Source organism: Artibeus jamaicensis, unplaced genomic scaffold (assembly GCF_021234435.1).
Source record: "Artibeus jamaicensis isolate MK-2021 breed Jamaican fruit bat unplaced genomic scaffold, CSHL_Jam_final contig_867, whole genome shotgun sequence".
Lineage (NCBI taxonomy): Eukaryota > Metazoa > Chordata > Mammalia > Chiroptera > Phyllostomidae > Artibeus > Artibeus jamaicensis.
This window is the reverse complement of record NW_026521995.1, coordinates 5,636,956-5,649,964: the sequence shown is the minus strand read 5'-3', so window position 1 is coordinate 5,649,964 and position 13,009 is coordinate 5,636,956. Positions and strand designations below refer to the sequence as shown.

The following is a 13,009-nucleotide window of genomic DNA, read 5'->3' as shown; positions in this document are numbered from 1 at the left end:
GCCTGAAAGGACAGCCGGCAGGCACACGTAGGCAGTCTCCACTCAAAGGCACTTTCTTACTTGCAAATCAAGTCCTGCCTTGTCCCCTGACAAGATTTCATGAGTGTTATAGCACATGAAGTAAAGAAGGCGCTAAGGAAGAAAGAGTCCTTTATCCACAGGGCTTTCTGCTGTCCCCACACTATCTGATGTTCACTGTTTTCATTTCAATACAAGTAAGTTGTAATCAGATCCCTGCATAACAACCAGTCTGATACTAGGTTTTGCATGCTACAGATCTAAAAAATCCAAAATTGTACAAAATAATTTATCTTGAAGACAAATAAGCATTACTTATTTATTGATAATCATTGCTTTCAAGATAATTTATCTCTATCTGACTCCAGACTTAGAGCTTTTGGCTCCTGGTAAGGTTGTAGATTGTAGGACCTTGAAATGATTGTAGAGGCAGTCAGCCTGGGTTTGAATGACACCTTTGCTACTTACTAGTGTGTGTGATCTTGTAAATAATCTCTCTTAGCCTCGGTTTCCCAGTCTTAAGATGGGGTATGACAGTACCTGTGCCATAGGGTTGTTATGATGACTCGATGAAAGAATATGTATTATTTAGACCACATTGGAAAACAACTTATCATACATATCAACTCATCTGTAAACTGAGATAAAGAAATCCACAGTTATGGGCAAGCAGATCCATGCACACATGTACCTTTAAAAGGAAACATTGATTTGGTACAACATTGTTCTTATGAATTTTTTTCAAAAGAAAGAAATGCAAAATATTGTGACTGAACTAGTATAAGAGTAAGATGGAATAGTTATTCTCAAATAAATGCAATTTCTGCCAAAGACTTTTTTTCAGGCAATCATTAAACCTGATAAAAAAAAAAGAGATATCTGTTATGTAAAACTGTAGAAGTCTTTTAATGTTATCTTAAAGCTTAAATCGATAGCCTAAATAATAACCAGTCTATTTTTATTTTAGAATTTAAAGTATTTTTCACAAGAAAAGAGAAAAAAATTCTCCCTTAAATGTTAAAGGACATACACCAACCCCCACTACACCTTCACATTTTCTGCGTTTGCCTCTGAAACTAAATGCAAGTGAGCATCTTTGTGAAAACACTGAAAATTGTCACAAAACGCAGATATCAATGAGATCTGTACTAACAAATGGTGTTGACAATTTAAATCCTTTTCTACATTATAAAGTTAACCAGAAAATAGACCATAAGATTTATAGACTGAAGACAGCCCAATGAAATTCAAATGGATTTTTAAAAAAGACTAATGCCAATAACAAAAAAAAGTGTGCTTCTGAACAATTGAAATAAAAACCTAAAATTTTAATTCCTCATTGAATCAACTTGAATACAGGAAGCCTGAATCAATTCAAGTAAATGTGCCACAGCATGACAAAAAAAACTGGAAAATTATATTTTGTTATAAAGGCACAGTTCTTACCTTACATCTTCCACGAACATTTCTCTTCTAGAAGAAACTTCCTAGACTTTCAGAGATCTTGAAACCACCCATCTCTCCAAAGCTTCAAGCTCTGTTTGTCTTTATGGTGACTGAATGCAAGGCTTGAGGGGTGTTTTTTTTTTTCCCCCAGAAGGAAGCTTTTAGTCAAAATATGTGGTTTAAAGGAGCAGTATCCACCCTTGTTAAAACTATTTCACGGACCTTCAGAGGTTTTGTTTCTATTCTATGAAAGTTAAATCTGAGTAGGAAGGCATTTTTCCTGTCCCGGAAACCAGCATAACTAAAACCAATGCTGAGCTAACGAGAAATGTTTCTTCCATGTGTTCTGTCTGGCAGAAACTGCAAGCCATATCAAGGAAACACGTGATGTTTATAAATACAATATGGCTCGTGTTGTCATAACCTCTCAATGACAAAAAGGAAAAATAAGTGCAAGGAAAAGCAAGCAGACACACAGCAGGAAAGATGAGATTTGTATCACTTGGAATCTGCCTATCAGATGTGCATATGTTACCCCTTCTTGCTTCTTAAAAATCAAGTATAACTAGAAGCAGCAAGGGAGAAATATCTACCTCATCCTGGATCACCACCGTATCTAAATGTGTTTGCTGGCGTAGTTACCCCGGTAAGAGTAATTCCTTACCATTCAAATAGAAACATCTTTTTCTCTGTCAGAAAGACAGCATGAAAGGGACATAATCACACCCATCATGCATAAGTGAGTTCTGCAGTGTTAAATCAAGCCAATAACAGAATGAGAGCAAGGATTTCACATAGCCTGGAACTGATGTGAATATTACAGATGTCTGCATCATTATTGATTATTGACTTTCTAATCTTCTATTGGACTGTAAGATTTGGGAGGCCAGTTACCATACTTGGTGACTATTACAGTTGACTCTTGAACAAAGCATGAGTTAATGTCTCTGACTCTGCAGTCAAAAATATGCATTTAACTTTTCACTCCCCCAAAACTTCACTGCTAATACTCTGTTGACTAGAAGCCTTACTGATGATATGAATGTTGATTAACACATATTATGTATGTTATAGGTATCATATACTACATTCTTACAATAAAGGCACAGAACAAAATGTTATTAAGAAATATACAAGTTTGATATTGTCTCATTCATTTATTTTTGCTTTTACTGCCCTTGACTTTGAGGTCAAATTCAAAAAATGCTCTCTGAGACCAAGGCCCACAAGTTTAGTACCTCGGTTTTCTACGTAGTTTATTGTTTCAAATCTTATATTTAGGTCTTTGATCCACTTTGATTTAATTTTTGTATATGGTGACAAATAGCACCATAAACTAAGGAACTAGTTTAATTCCTTTGCATTTTCCCAGCACCACTTATTGAAGAGGCTTTCTTTTCTCCATTGAATGCTTTTAGCTCCTTTGTATAATGGAATGCTACTCAGCCAAAAGAAAAGGTGAAATACTGCCGTTTGTGACAACATAAATGGATCTTGAGAGTATCATGCTAAGTGAAATAAGTCAGACGGAAAATGTCAAGAACCATATGATTTCTCTTATATGTGGGACATAAAACTGAAACCAACAAATGAATGAACAAGACAGACAAAGGGAAAGGAGGGTGTGGGGGAGGTAGCAAAAGGTAAAGGAGGTCAAATATATGGTGCTAGAAAGAGTTTTGACTTTGGATGGTAAACACACACAATATACAGATGATGTATTATATAATTATACACTTGAAACCTTGTGTATTGGTTAATTTTATTAACCAATGCCACTCCAATAAATTTAATTAAAAAAAATTTTAAAGTCAACAAGAAGAAAAAATACATTATTAGTACTGCACTATAAATGAAAAAAATCTGCATTTAACTGGATCCACATAGTTCAAAACCATATTGTTCAAAGGTCAACTGCGCATCTTCAGAATCTTTCACAAAAGCCTGAATCAGTGAGGTGGTTCAACAACATATGGTGGTTGGGTGAGTGAAGCAGTGAAACTTTACAATAAAGGAGTCAGATCAACTATTCTAAAATCACCAGTCCTACTTTGTAAGTTTGGAGGTATTTAAGATACTGACTGCCCTTCCAATTCATTCTAGAAGCAAGATTTGCCCTACTGAATTACAAATACAGTGAAACAAGATCTGTCCTTTTTAATTTGCTATTTGGAGATTTGTTTCCTTTCTACTACAGGGAAACTTAACTCCTGGAAATAAAATGCAGATACGTGTGCACTTCTGGTAATCACTTAATTTAATCTGACAAATCTGTTAGTCTCATCTTGAACTTTAGGGCTACTCGCTGCTATACAATTATATTGATAGGACATTTTGTCAGGCTAGACAGCCATTCTTATTTCTCATTTTGGTCAGAAACTACTTCTGGGATAAACTAGCAAATATGTTGTAAACCTCAGACATTTCCATTTATAAATTTTTGTACTGATCTTGGTAAGAGAAGGCATTAACCGGAAATTTGTGATAGGAAAAGTGCTGAAGTGAGCTCCCTTTTCATCCAGACATTTAGTGAAAATTTTCTGAAGGCAGTACATGGTCCAAGGGAGCAGTACATGTTTCCAAGGGAAACACAGGAGCTTTCCCCTGGGAAGCGTAGAGCTTAGAAAAGAACTTCAGATGTGTACTTCAGTAAGTACAAGGCAGGCAGGAAAAGGTGAGTGTGCTATGAGAGCGGGTGGACACCTGAAGTTCTGTGGAAGTCAGAGAAGAAACAGCAGTGACTGAGGCTTGGAGGAAAACAATGGCTTTTTTGAGTTAGGTCTTCAAAAATGGGTCGCTCACAGACCCTGATGATGAAGACAATGGTGTGGAGAAGGACAGCAGTGATCACTGGCATGACTAAGAAGGCCGGTGCTGGAGCTGACCTGCCTAGCTCTGAATCCAGCCTCACTCTGACAAAAGCAAGTTGCCTAACCTCCCTGGTCCTCAACTTCCACATCTGAAACAGGGAGATAATAAGAGTTCCTTTCACATAGGGGTTGTTTTAAAAATCAAATGATCAAAATGCTCAGTTTTCAAAATGCTCATCATGGTACCTGGTCCAGAGTAAGTATATTATGAATGTTAGTTGTTAATACTACTGCCATTATGTGACATAATGTGCCTTCACTCAAATAATGGTGGGTTGGGTCAAGGAGAACTTTGAATGAATGAGTGTTTTCTGAAACTTCCATTTCTATGGGATTCTTTTTTCTTCCATTTCTACAGGATTATTTTATTCACTCCTGCCCTCCTCATGTCCAAAACACTTCTCAACCAGAACACTACCTATTCTATCCTATTAAAAAGGCTATATTATGTTGTAAAGTGAGTACCTGCTTCTTTTCTTTTTCTTTGATTTTCTCTCCCACCTCTTTTTTTGTGTGGGATATCTTTAACCTTGTCAGAAGAGAACAGAATGAAACAAAGTCAAATATAAAAAGATGCCATGATAGAATTATGAAGTAAAACAAATATTTTAAAAGGATATTTTATGTGTTTTAAAATCTTATGAGGAGCATCGCATCAAAATTTGCAAAACTTGTATGGAAGTATCAAGAAAAAAGACTGTGGACTGAATCCAAAAGTCGGAAAGAATGGGGGAGTCTAATCCAACATCTGACATTTACCAGCTGTGGTGGTCTGGAAGAGATGTCATTGCCTCAGCTGTAGCATCTGTAAAATGGAGTCAGAATACCCACTTGTGGGGTTGTTGCCCAATTTAAATAATATGTAAAGCATTTAACACATTGCCTACCATAGAGACACCAAAAAGTCTATTATCTTAAATCCACAAAAACAATGGTATGGGATATTACTTGTATCTTGACTGATTCCACAAAAATTTAGTAGAGTTCATATAAATTATTACAATTTTGCCAACAACAACAAAAAAAGCCAAAGTGGAGCATATGACAAAAAGAACATGAGGAGGAAAATTAAAAAGAGAAGCCAGGAACAAAGCCAACACACAAAATACACGCTGCAGAATGCCTGTGTGCTGGCTGTGGGTGGGCCCCAAATTTAATTCTAAGCTTTGGAGTAGCAATACAAAGAGGGAAAATGATCACTTACAAGATTCAGAGTGTCCATATGTCAAAAATAAACCAGGAGAAGCACAACTATTTCTGGCGATGAGAACAGGGAGATATTTTTACAGTGGGTTCTCATTAATGACAGAAAATGAATAATACAGCATTTGTAGCACTATCATTACAGCACTCAACGTGCTGTGTTTAACAAGTGTTTACGCTCACCATGTGTAAGACACTGCAACTGGCTTTGGGGGGGGAGACAAAGAGGAACATGAGAATGTGTGTGCCTTTGGAGAACTTATAGTCTTAGAAGTGAGATGAACATGCATTGGAATGATTATAACACCAAGAGAATATTAAAAATGCCCCCCAAAAAGAAAAGATTATTTTGGACATAGCATTAGGGAAACTGCATTCCTTGATTTGGATTCTAAAAGCACATGTTTACCTTTTTTAACATTTTATTATGGAAATTCTCTTTTTAAAAAAGATTTTATTTATTTACTTTAAGAGACAGATGGAGGGAGGGAGAGAGGGAGAGAAACATGAATGTGCGGTTGCCTCTCACACAGCCCCTACTGGGGACCTGCAGCCCAAGTATGCGCCTCAATAGGGAATTGAACCAGCAACCCTTTGGTTCAAAGGCCAGCACTCAGTCCACTGAGCCACAACAGCCAGGGCATCATATGGAAATTTTCATTAAAAAGTAGAGAAAATAACATAACAGACTACCATCATTTAGCTTTGACCAATTTTGACCAATAAATTGATAGCTTTGACCAATAACATAACAGACTACCATCATTTAGCTTTTACCAATTTTGTTTTCATATTTTCATTCTTTTGGTTTGCTTGCTGGAGTATTTTAAGGCAAATTCCATTAATTGTGCCATTTGACCTGTGAATACCTCACTGTGCCTCATTTTTAAAAACACAGCCACTAAGCCATCATTATACCCAACAAAATTAACAGTGAACCCTTAACATCATCTGATTCCCAACACATGTTCAAATTTTCTAAACACTTTCAAACATGTCTTTCTTTTACAGTTGGTTTGTTCCAATCGGGATTCAAACCTGATATGCACATGGAATTGGCTGTCACAATACAGAAGAGACCAAGGAACATAGTAGTGTCCCCTCCTACTACCCTTTATTGATGCCAGCAACTTGTTGCTGTAATTTGGGCAATTGTCCTATAGTACGTTAGATGGGTGGGATTTGAAAGGCAGATATGTGAGGTGGGGGAGGACATTATACACTTGGAGGAAGAACTGTGAGGCAGCTTTGCTGGGTGCTGCAGTTGGGGATGACATTGACCGTTGGTGCTAGTCTCTGCAGAACCGGAAGTTGGGCTTAGGGGGGAGACTTGAGAAGCAGTTGTTAGACTGGAGTATGAAGAGTTGGGGAGACTGGTTAAAGGCTGTTGCACTACATACACTTTATAAAAACTACACTTTATAGAAACTGACTAGAAAAGTAATGACCACTTTAAAACTACACTTTACAAAAACTACACTTTATAAGAGCACATAAATGACTACTGGGAGGCATCTTTTCTAGTCAGTTAAAACTTTAACCGAGCCCAGCTGTGCAGGTTCAAATCTCAGCCCTGCCATGCTCTAGCTGTTTGGCCTTGGGCACGTTTCTTAACATACCTAAGCAACTGTTTCTTGAGTTAAAAATACAAGGGTTCATACCAATACCTGCCTCAAAATGTTGTCTTGAGGATTAAATAAAAAATTACCCAGAAAAGTGATTAGTGAATGTTCAAAAAAGTCAGCTGCTGTAAGAGTGGGAGTGCAGGCACGGCCAGAGGGTCAGTGTAAGAGGCCTTGCACAGCAGGGTGGCCCTGGTGACTGGGGGGCACACTGAGAAACAGAAGACAGGCAACTGAAGGCCCATAGATAACTCAACTTTTTACATATCTTTCCCCACACCTCAAAACACACACACCTGTGTGCACACACCATCACTCACAAAAGGGAAAAACAGGAGGAAGAGGGCTTGGAAGAAAAAACAGATTAGGATTTTGTTTCTTCCACATGATACACTGGAAATATTGGAAGACTACCCATGTAGAAACAACCAGTTGGAAGTTGAACATCTGCATCTTGAACTCTTAAGAAATGGCAGACCTAGGGATATAGTTTCAGGGATCATCCACGTTGACATAGTGGCTAAACCAGTAGAAAGATAAAAATCACAAATGAAAAGGAGCAGATAAAAATAAGCAAATTAAAAACACACATATACACAAACTAGTGAAGAAATCTGCCTGAACACACTGAAGACGATAGAGGGCAAGAGGAAGAAGAAATGTTAGTGAATGAAAGAAGCTGAGGTGTGTTTGAATGTAGGCAGGAATGTAGAAATGGCAGTGTAATGGAAGCCAAAGTTTCTAGGGAGACTGTCCATCAGTGTCAAATGCGGAACTCATATAGAAGAGGCCTGGGAGGCAGGGCTGAATAGGGTATTACGAGTAATTTAAGATACAGGGCCAATTCTGGGGATTGTGTTCTAAATGCAAATCTGGAAACTCTCTACATACAAGTAACAATTAAAGACATGTAAGAGGGAAAGAAGTGAATGATAGAAATAGAGAATGTTGGGACGTAATCTCAAGGTGCATGAGAAGGTGAAAAAGCCCGAAAACTGTGAAAAGCCACTGGGTTTGGGAGACAGGAAGTGACTAGTGGTACCTTTTGAGAGCCAAGGAATGGAATGGCTCATCTGTGAGTTGTATAATATATTTGTGAACTACAAACCTGTGAGTAAACACATAATTTTTTGCAAAAGGGCCTGTTTCACATTGTGAGTACAGTACCATGGGAACTGAATGATCAAAGCTACTATCTAATGTAACAAAACAGAAGCCAGGCAATGGAAAAAAACAAGGACACCAGTATGCTCAGTTCCAGCAGAGAGCCACAAATCTTATTAAACAGACTAACCTCAAAAATGCTCAGTTAGATGCTAAAGAAAAACTAGACCCGTTTTCCCACCAAGCATATATTCCATGCGTGCTCGCATCCTCTGAGCTAATACTTTAGCCTAACTTGATTCTTGGGTAACACCACTACCATCACATCTCTGCTCTAGAGAGCTGACTGTATTAGATTCAGATTCCTAACACCTTTTCTTTCATAGGCAAGACATTCAATGCATTGTGTAAGAAAAGTTTCAGAGGCCACTGCAGACTTCTGGCATTGCTCTTGTTGCATCTCTACATGGTGCCACCAATGTTTTTCATGATACATGTATGTACTGATAATGAGTGGGCAGCTAGAAGTCTGTCTCAGGCTGCCTCTAGAGGCTTGCGAGGGAAGGTCAATGATATTAGACACAGGGCTGCGTAACCGATGCATGTGAGCAGTGACCACATTCCTCCACAGCCACGAACACATTGCAAACATACGGGAGGATGGAGTCCCTTCAACCTACCATGCAGCTCAGTTTAGTCTACAATAATTCATCCTTGCTCTGTTCTCTATTTCTGTTCTTCACCACAAACAATGGGGCTATGCAGCTGCACTCCAGACAGGACCCAACAAAGCTTTCTTTCCTTTAATAGAAAGGCAGTTATGTTCATCAGGAAGGAGAGAGAATTTCAATCACTAGAGCCAAAAGGTGAGGCTGAAGGAATTCAGTATCTTTAATTTTTTGGAATCTGTGATGAGGCCAAGTTACAAACTGCAAACACAATCACATCTAGTTGATATTTAAACCGTGCTCTAGCTCTCATTGCTAGGTCATCTTCAGTGAAACCAGAATGCTTTTCAGTGGGTTGGATGGTGAACATTTGTTGTTTCCTTATCTTGGAACAACCGTTGATTTTCTCCCATAAAAAAATTGCTGTATAAAGTAGGCTGTGAGCAACTCAGAAAGTGACTGCTAGGGTCTTGTCTAAAAGTAAAAACAACAACTTCACTGAAACCCACACCAAAAGTTCTGAATTCTAATAGGCTTTGTTCATATGGTTAATATTTGATTCTCTCCATGGTCACTGCTGGCCCCTTATGTAGGTACCACATCTGCTTAAGAGTTAAAACAGGTGTGTCTTCCCCAGCCATAAACAAGGTTTTCAGAGGTGATCGTGGGACCCCTGTGTGGGCTCTATATAACAGAAATAGATTCTGAGCACCATGAAACTCTAGTTTCAAAGGCTAGACTTATCAAGCACAAAGACTTCCAAGGGAGCAGATTCTTAAGAACATCAGCAAGAAAGAGAACAATGAAGTAATCAAAGGCAAAGGCAAAGGGTTCTGTAATATTCAGTACATGGTACCTGATTAGCATGACCTGACTTATCTTCACATGATACTGGTTTGCATTTTGAGTGTGACTGGCTATAAATAAATCTCAAAATCCTAGATTGTATGAAGTGGCCACACAGCCTTCACCTTAAATCACACATCATTTCTGACATAAAAAGAAAGCAGAAGTTAAGTACATCAGAGGCCTTTTCCTCCAGAAGTGTAGGCTCTGATCCCACAATGTCAGCACTCATATTCCTGGCCAGAATTACAAAGAAATCTTTCCAGCACTTTCTGTTGGACCTCTTGGCCTCTTGGTCCTAAACTCACATACCCTGTGTGGTAAACAGAACAATGATGTCTACATCCTAAACCCTGGAACCCGTGACTACATGAAAGAGGGGGGTTAAGGTTGCTAATCAGCTGACTTTAAAATAGGAAGACTGTCCAGGAGTACCAGGTAGGTGTCCTTAACAATGGAAGAGGAAGGGTCGGAGATGTGACAAAGGTAGCAAAGCCAGAGAGAGGCCACTGACTAGGTTTAACGAAGGAGGAAGAGGGCTGCAAGCTGAGGAATGCAGACAGCCCCTAAAAGCTGAGAAGAAAAGGAAATATTTCCCACAGCTTCCAGAAAGGAAAGCCAACATCCTCCTCTTGATTTCAGTCCATCCATATTGGATGTCAGGCCTATGGAACTATAATACCTGTGTCGTTTTAAGCCACTAAATGCGTGCTAATTCCTCTAGCAGCAATAGAAAGCTAACACATGCTGCCGGGAAGCAAAGGTGGCTTCACCTCAGGCTCTCTAGTCCAATGCCAGGCCAGGCAGCACCTGCATTTCTTTGCCAATATAACCAATTCACTACTTTTTGTAGTTAAACTCCAGCTTCCAGCCGAGTGCTAATCCTCAAGTAAGATGATATAAAATAGCACAGCATTTCCTAAATTTGAGTGTGGGGGCATGGAGGAGGTAAGATTGGAGAGGTTAATGTTTCTTTTTTCCTCCCATTTTTCCTGCAGAAGGACGCAGTGCTACTGTTAGAAAGACAATCCCTTTCTAGTGGACCTGCACTAATGTGGTTTTAAATTCTGCCTTTTCAGTTTCTCTGCTCTTTTTTCTCCAAAACATCTCTGTATGCTTTGAATGTTTGGATCATCTGAGATGTTCTAAATCAAGAAAGAGAATTTTAGCTCCCAAATCGTGCAGATTTTTGTACTACTATGCCCGAAATGCAGTTCAGATATGATTTGATAATATTTAATATAGTACAACAGCAAAAGGTCCTGAATTAGAAGGAGACTAATTTAACTAGAGTGCTAGGTCTTGGAATAGCTGATAGAAGAAGATTTTAATAGATTTTACATGCAATTATTTATGTTTTTTTTCATTGTTGTTTGTATGCTAGTTTTGTTTGAATTGGGAAAAAAACATAGCAAGAGATCCTCTGAATAAGTTAATGTGATGTGGACCAAGAACCCTTTTATGGAAAGATTTTTCTGTATCTCCTTGGAATGGGTACATAACTAAACTCTATGCTTAGAGATGAATGAGGATGTACGAGGCCTAATTTCAATTCCTTTGCTGTATTTGACCAGAAAAGTCTTTCTCTACCAAGAAACAAATAAGTCATCAGATGCGATGAATGGGGAGAATAACCAAAACCTGGTGGTGGGACGTGATTCTATCAGGAGCACACAGAAGAAGAGATCATTTGACCTACCAAATAAAATTAAAAATAGAACAGGAACACTTACCCTCATGTCTCCATTCACAGTTTTGGGCATGTGATTGAATGCATGTGCGGGGTCCTTGTTGTACACTTTGAGGAGCGATCGATCCTGAATGTTCCTGGAATCAGAAACATCAGTAACTATGACAGACAAGAAGAGCCCAACTTCGGACATTTTCTTTGTCCACCCATAAGAATCAGGTAGAAGCAGCAGCAGACAATCCAGCTGTTTTCCACAAGCAACCAGATAAAAGTTCTTTTACCATAGAATAAGCAAAAATAAATAAGGATAAGAAAAATGACCTCAAACCCCCCCCCCCTTTTTTGGTTCTTCTGGAAAGTACAATTCTTTCTGTGTAGTTTTCTACCCATAGATATCAGGTGTCGTGAATTTTCTTTCAAGACTGTGAGCAAAGAAAGGTAACACTTTAAGAAACAATAAAGCTCCAGTATCTACAATATGTTAAAAAAGATTTGGTTAATATTTAAATATTCAATTGCTGACTTTACCCAAACACCTGGTTTTCTGCTTATCTTATGAGTGCACACAAATGAAAAATGCTTTTCTCCCTTCAAGCAGTTTTCACAAGAGAGAGAACATCTATTTACAGTCCATGAAAAAAATAAAAGGATCCCAAAGATCAAAACTGGTTTCTTTACGATGTATTTTTTTTCTTCCACAGTGGATTTTAAAAATACTTTTCTACATACAAGTTGACTTCATGGATACGCAGCGTATTTTTAAAAAAATAGCAGCAGATAAATTCTTCTACCTCTCTGTCTCTCCTTCTGAACCTAGCACTTAGAGCTGGGAAATCAATCACACTGCAGCAAAGAACAGAAGTCCCACATCTTTTTCAATTCCTACCTTAAAATTATTTAAGAGCATATGAATGTCTATGAAGTCCTTTTTCCTCCATATTCAAATTTCATCAGCAGAAGGGCCACCCAAGGCACTTTCAGCCTCGTCTGTCCAGCGATTCCTTCTAATGCCAGAGCAGTGAGCTCAGGGAAACGTGTGCAGGAAGACGCATTCCTTTCCTCCAGGTGCAGCCACACGTTTTGAGGGCTGATTGAAATCTCTGGGATTACTGGGTTATGTTTCTGAGAATTCTTGGACTAGACTTGCTTCCCTCCTTTAAATATCCGTCAGTAATTGCTTTGAAGCAACGACTAGCCCTAGCTTGCATGATTGCTCCAGATTTCAAGTAGCTCATTAGAAGTTGGCTTATGGGGGGAGTGTGCAGTCCTTGTTATGGGAAGGGCTGGGTAGGTTACTATGAAGAGGGTGATTCACAGAGAGTAAGAATGTGGGGATTCACTAAAGGAACTTACCCTGTGGCTTTGGGGAAAAGTTATAGTAGTGATGTGAAGAGACTGAAGACCATATTTGAGCCACGGAAAGAACTTGGTGTGATTCTAAAAGTATTTAAAATACATGAGGTTGGTTTGGGATTAATTTAGAAGCGTGTTTGTCCAAGATGATCCAATGGTATAGGCTCAGACCGCATTTACCATGGCAAC

The 13,009-nt window shown here is 38.6% G+C and overlaps 1 protein-coding gene across 14 annotated transcripts in view; it reads right to left on the bottom strand.

The window, feature by feature from the left end:
* Positions 1 to 13,009, bottom strand: part of KIAA1217 (KIAA1217 ortholog) — a 316,988-nt gene that overhangs the window by 87,531 nt on the left and 216,448 nt on the right. For 13 of the 14 annotated variants that reach the window (XM_053654767.1, XM_053654780.1, XM_053654769.1 and 10 more), the window contains one exon: positions 11,511 to 11,604. In XM_053654767.1, coding sequence (XP_053510742.1) covers positions 11,511 to 11,604 — 94 coding nt within the window. Of the gene's footprint in view, positions 1 to 1,464; positions 1,817 to 11,510; positions 11,605 to 13,009 lie in introns of those variants that run through there. The other variant, XM_053654778.1, reaches the window with a different exon arrangement.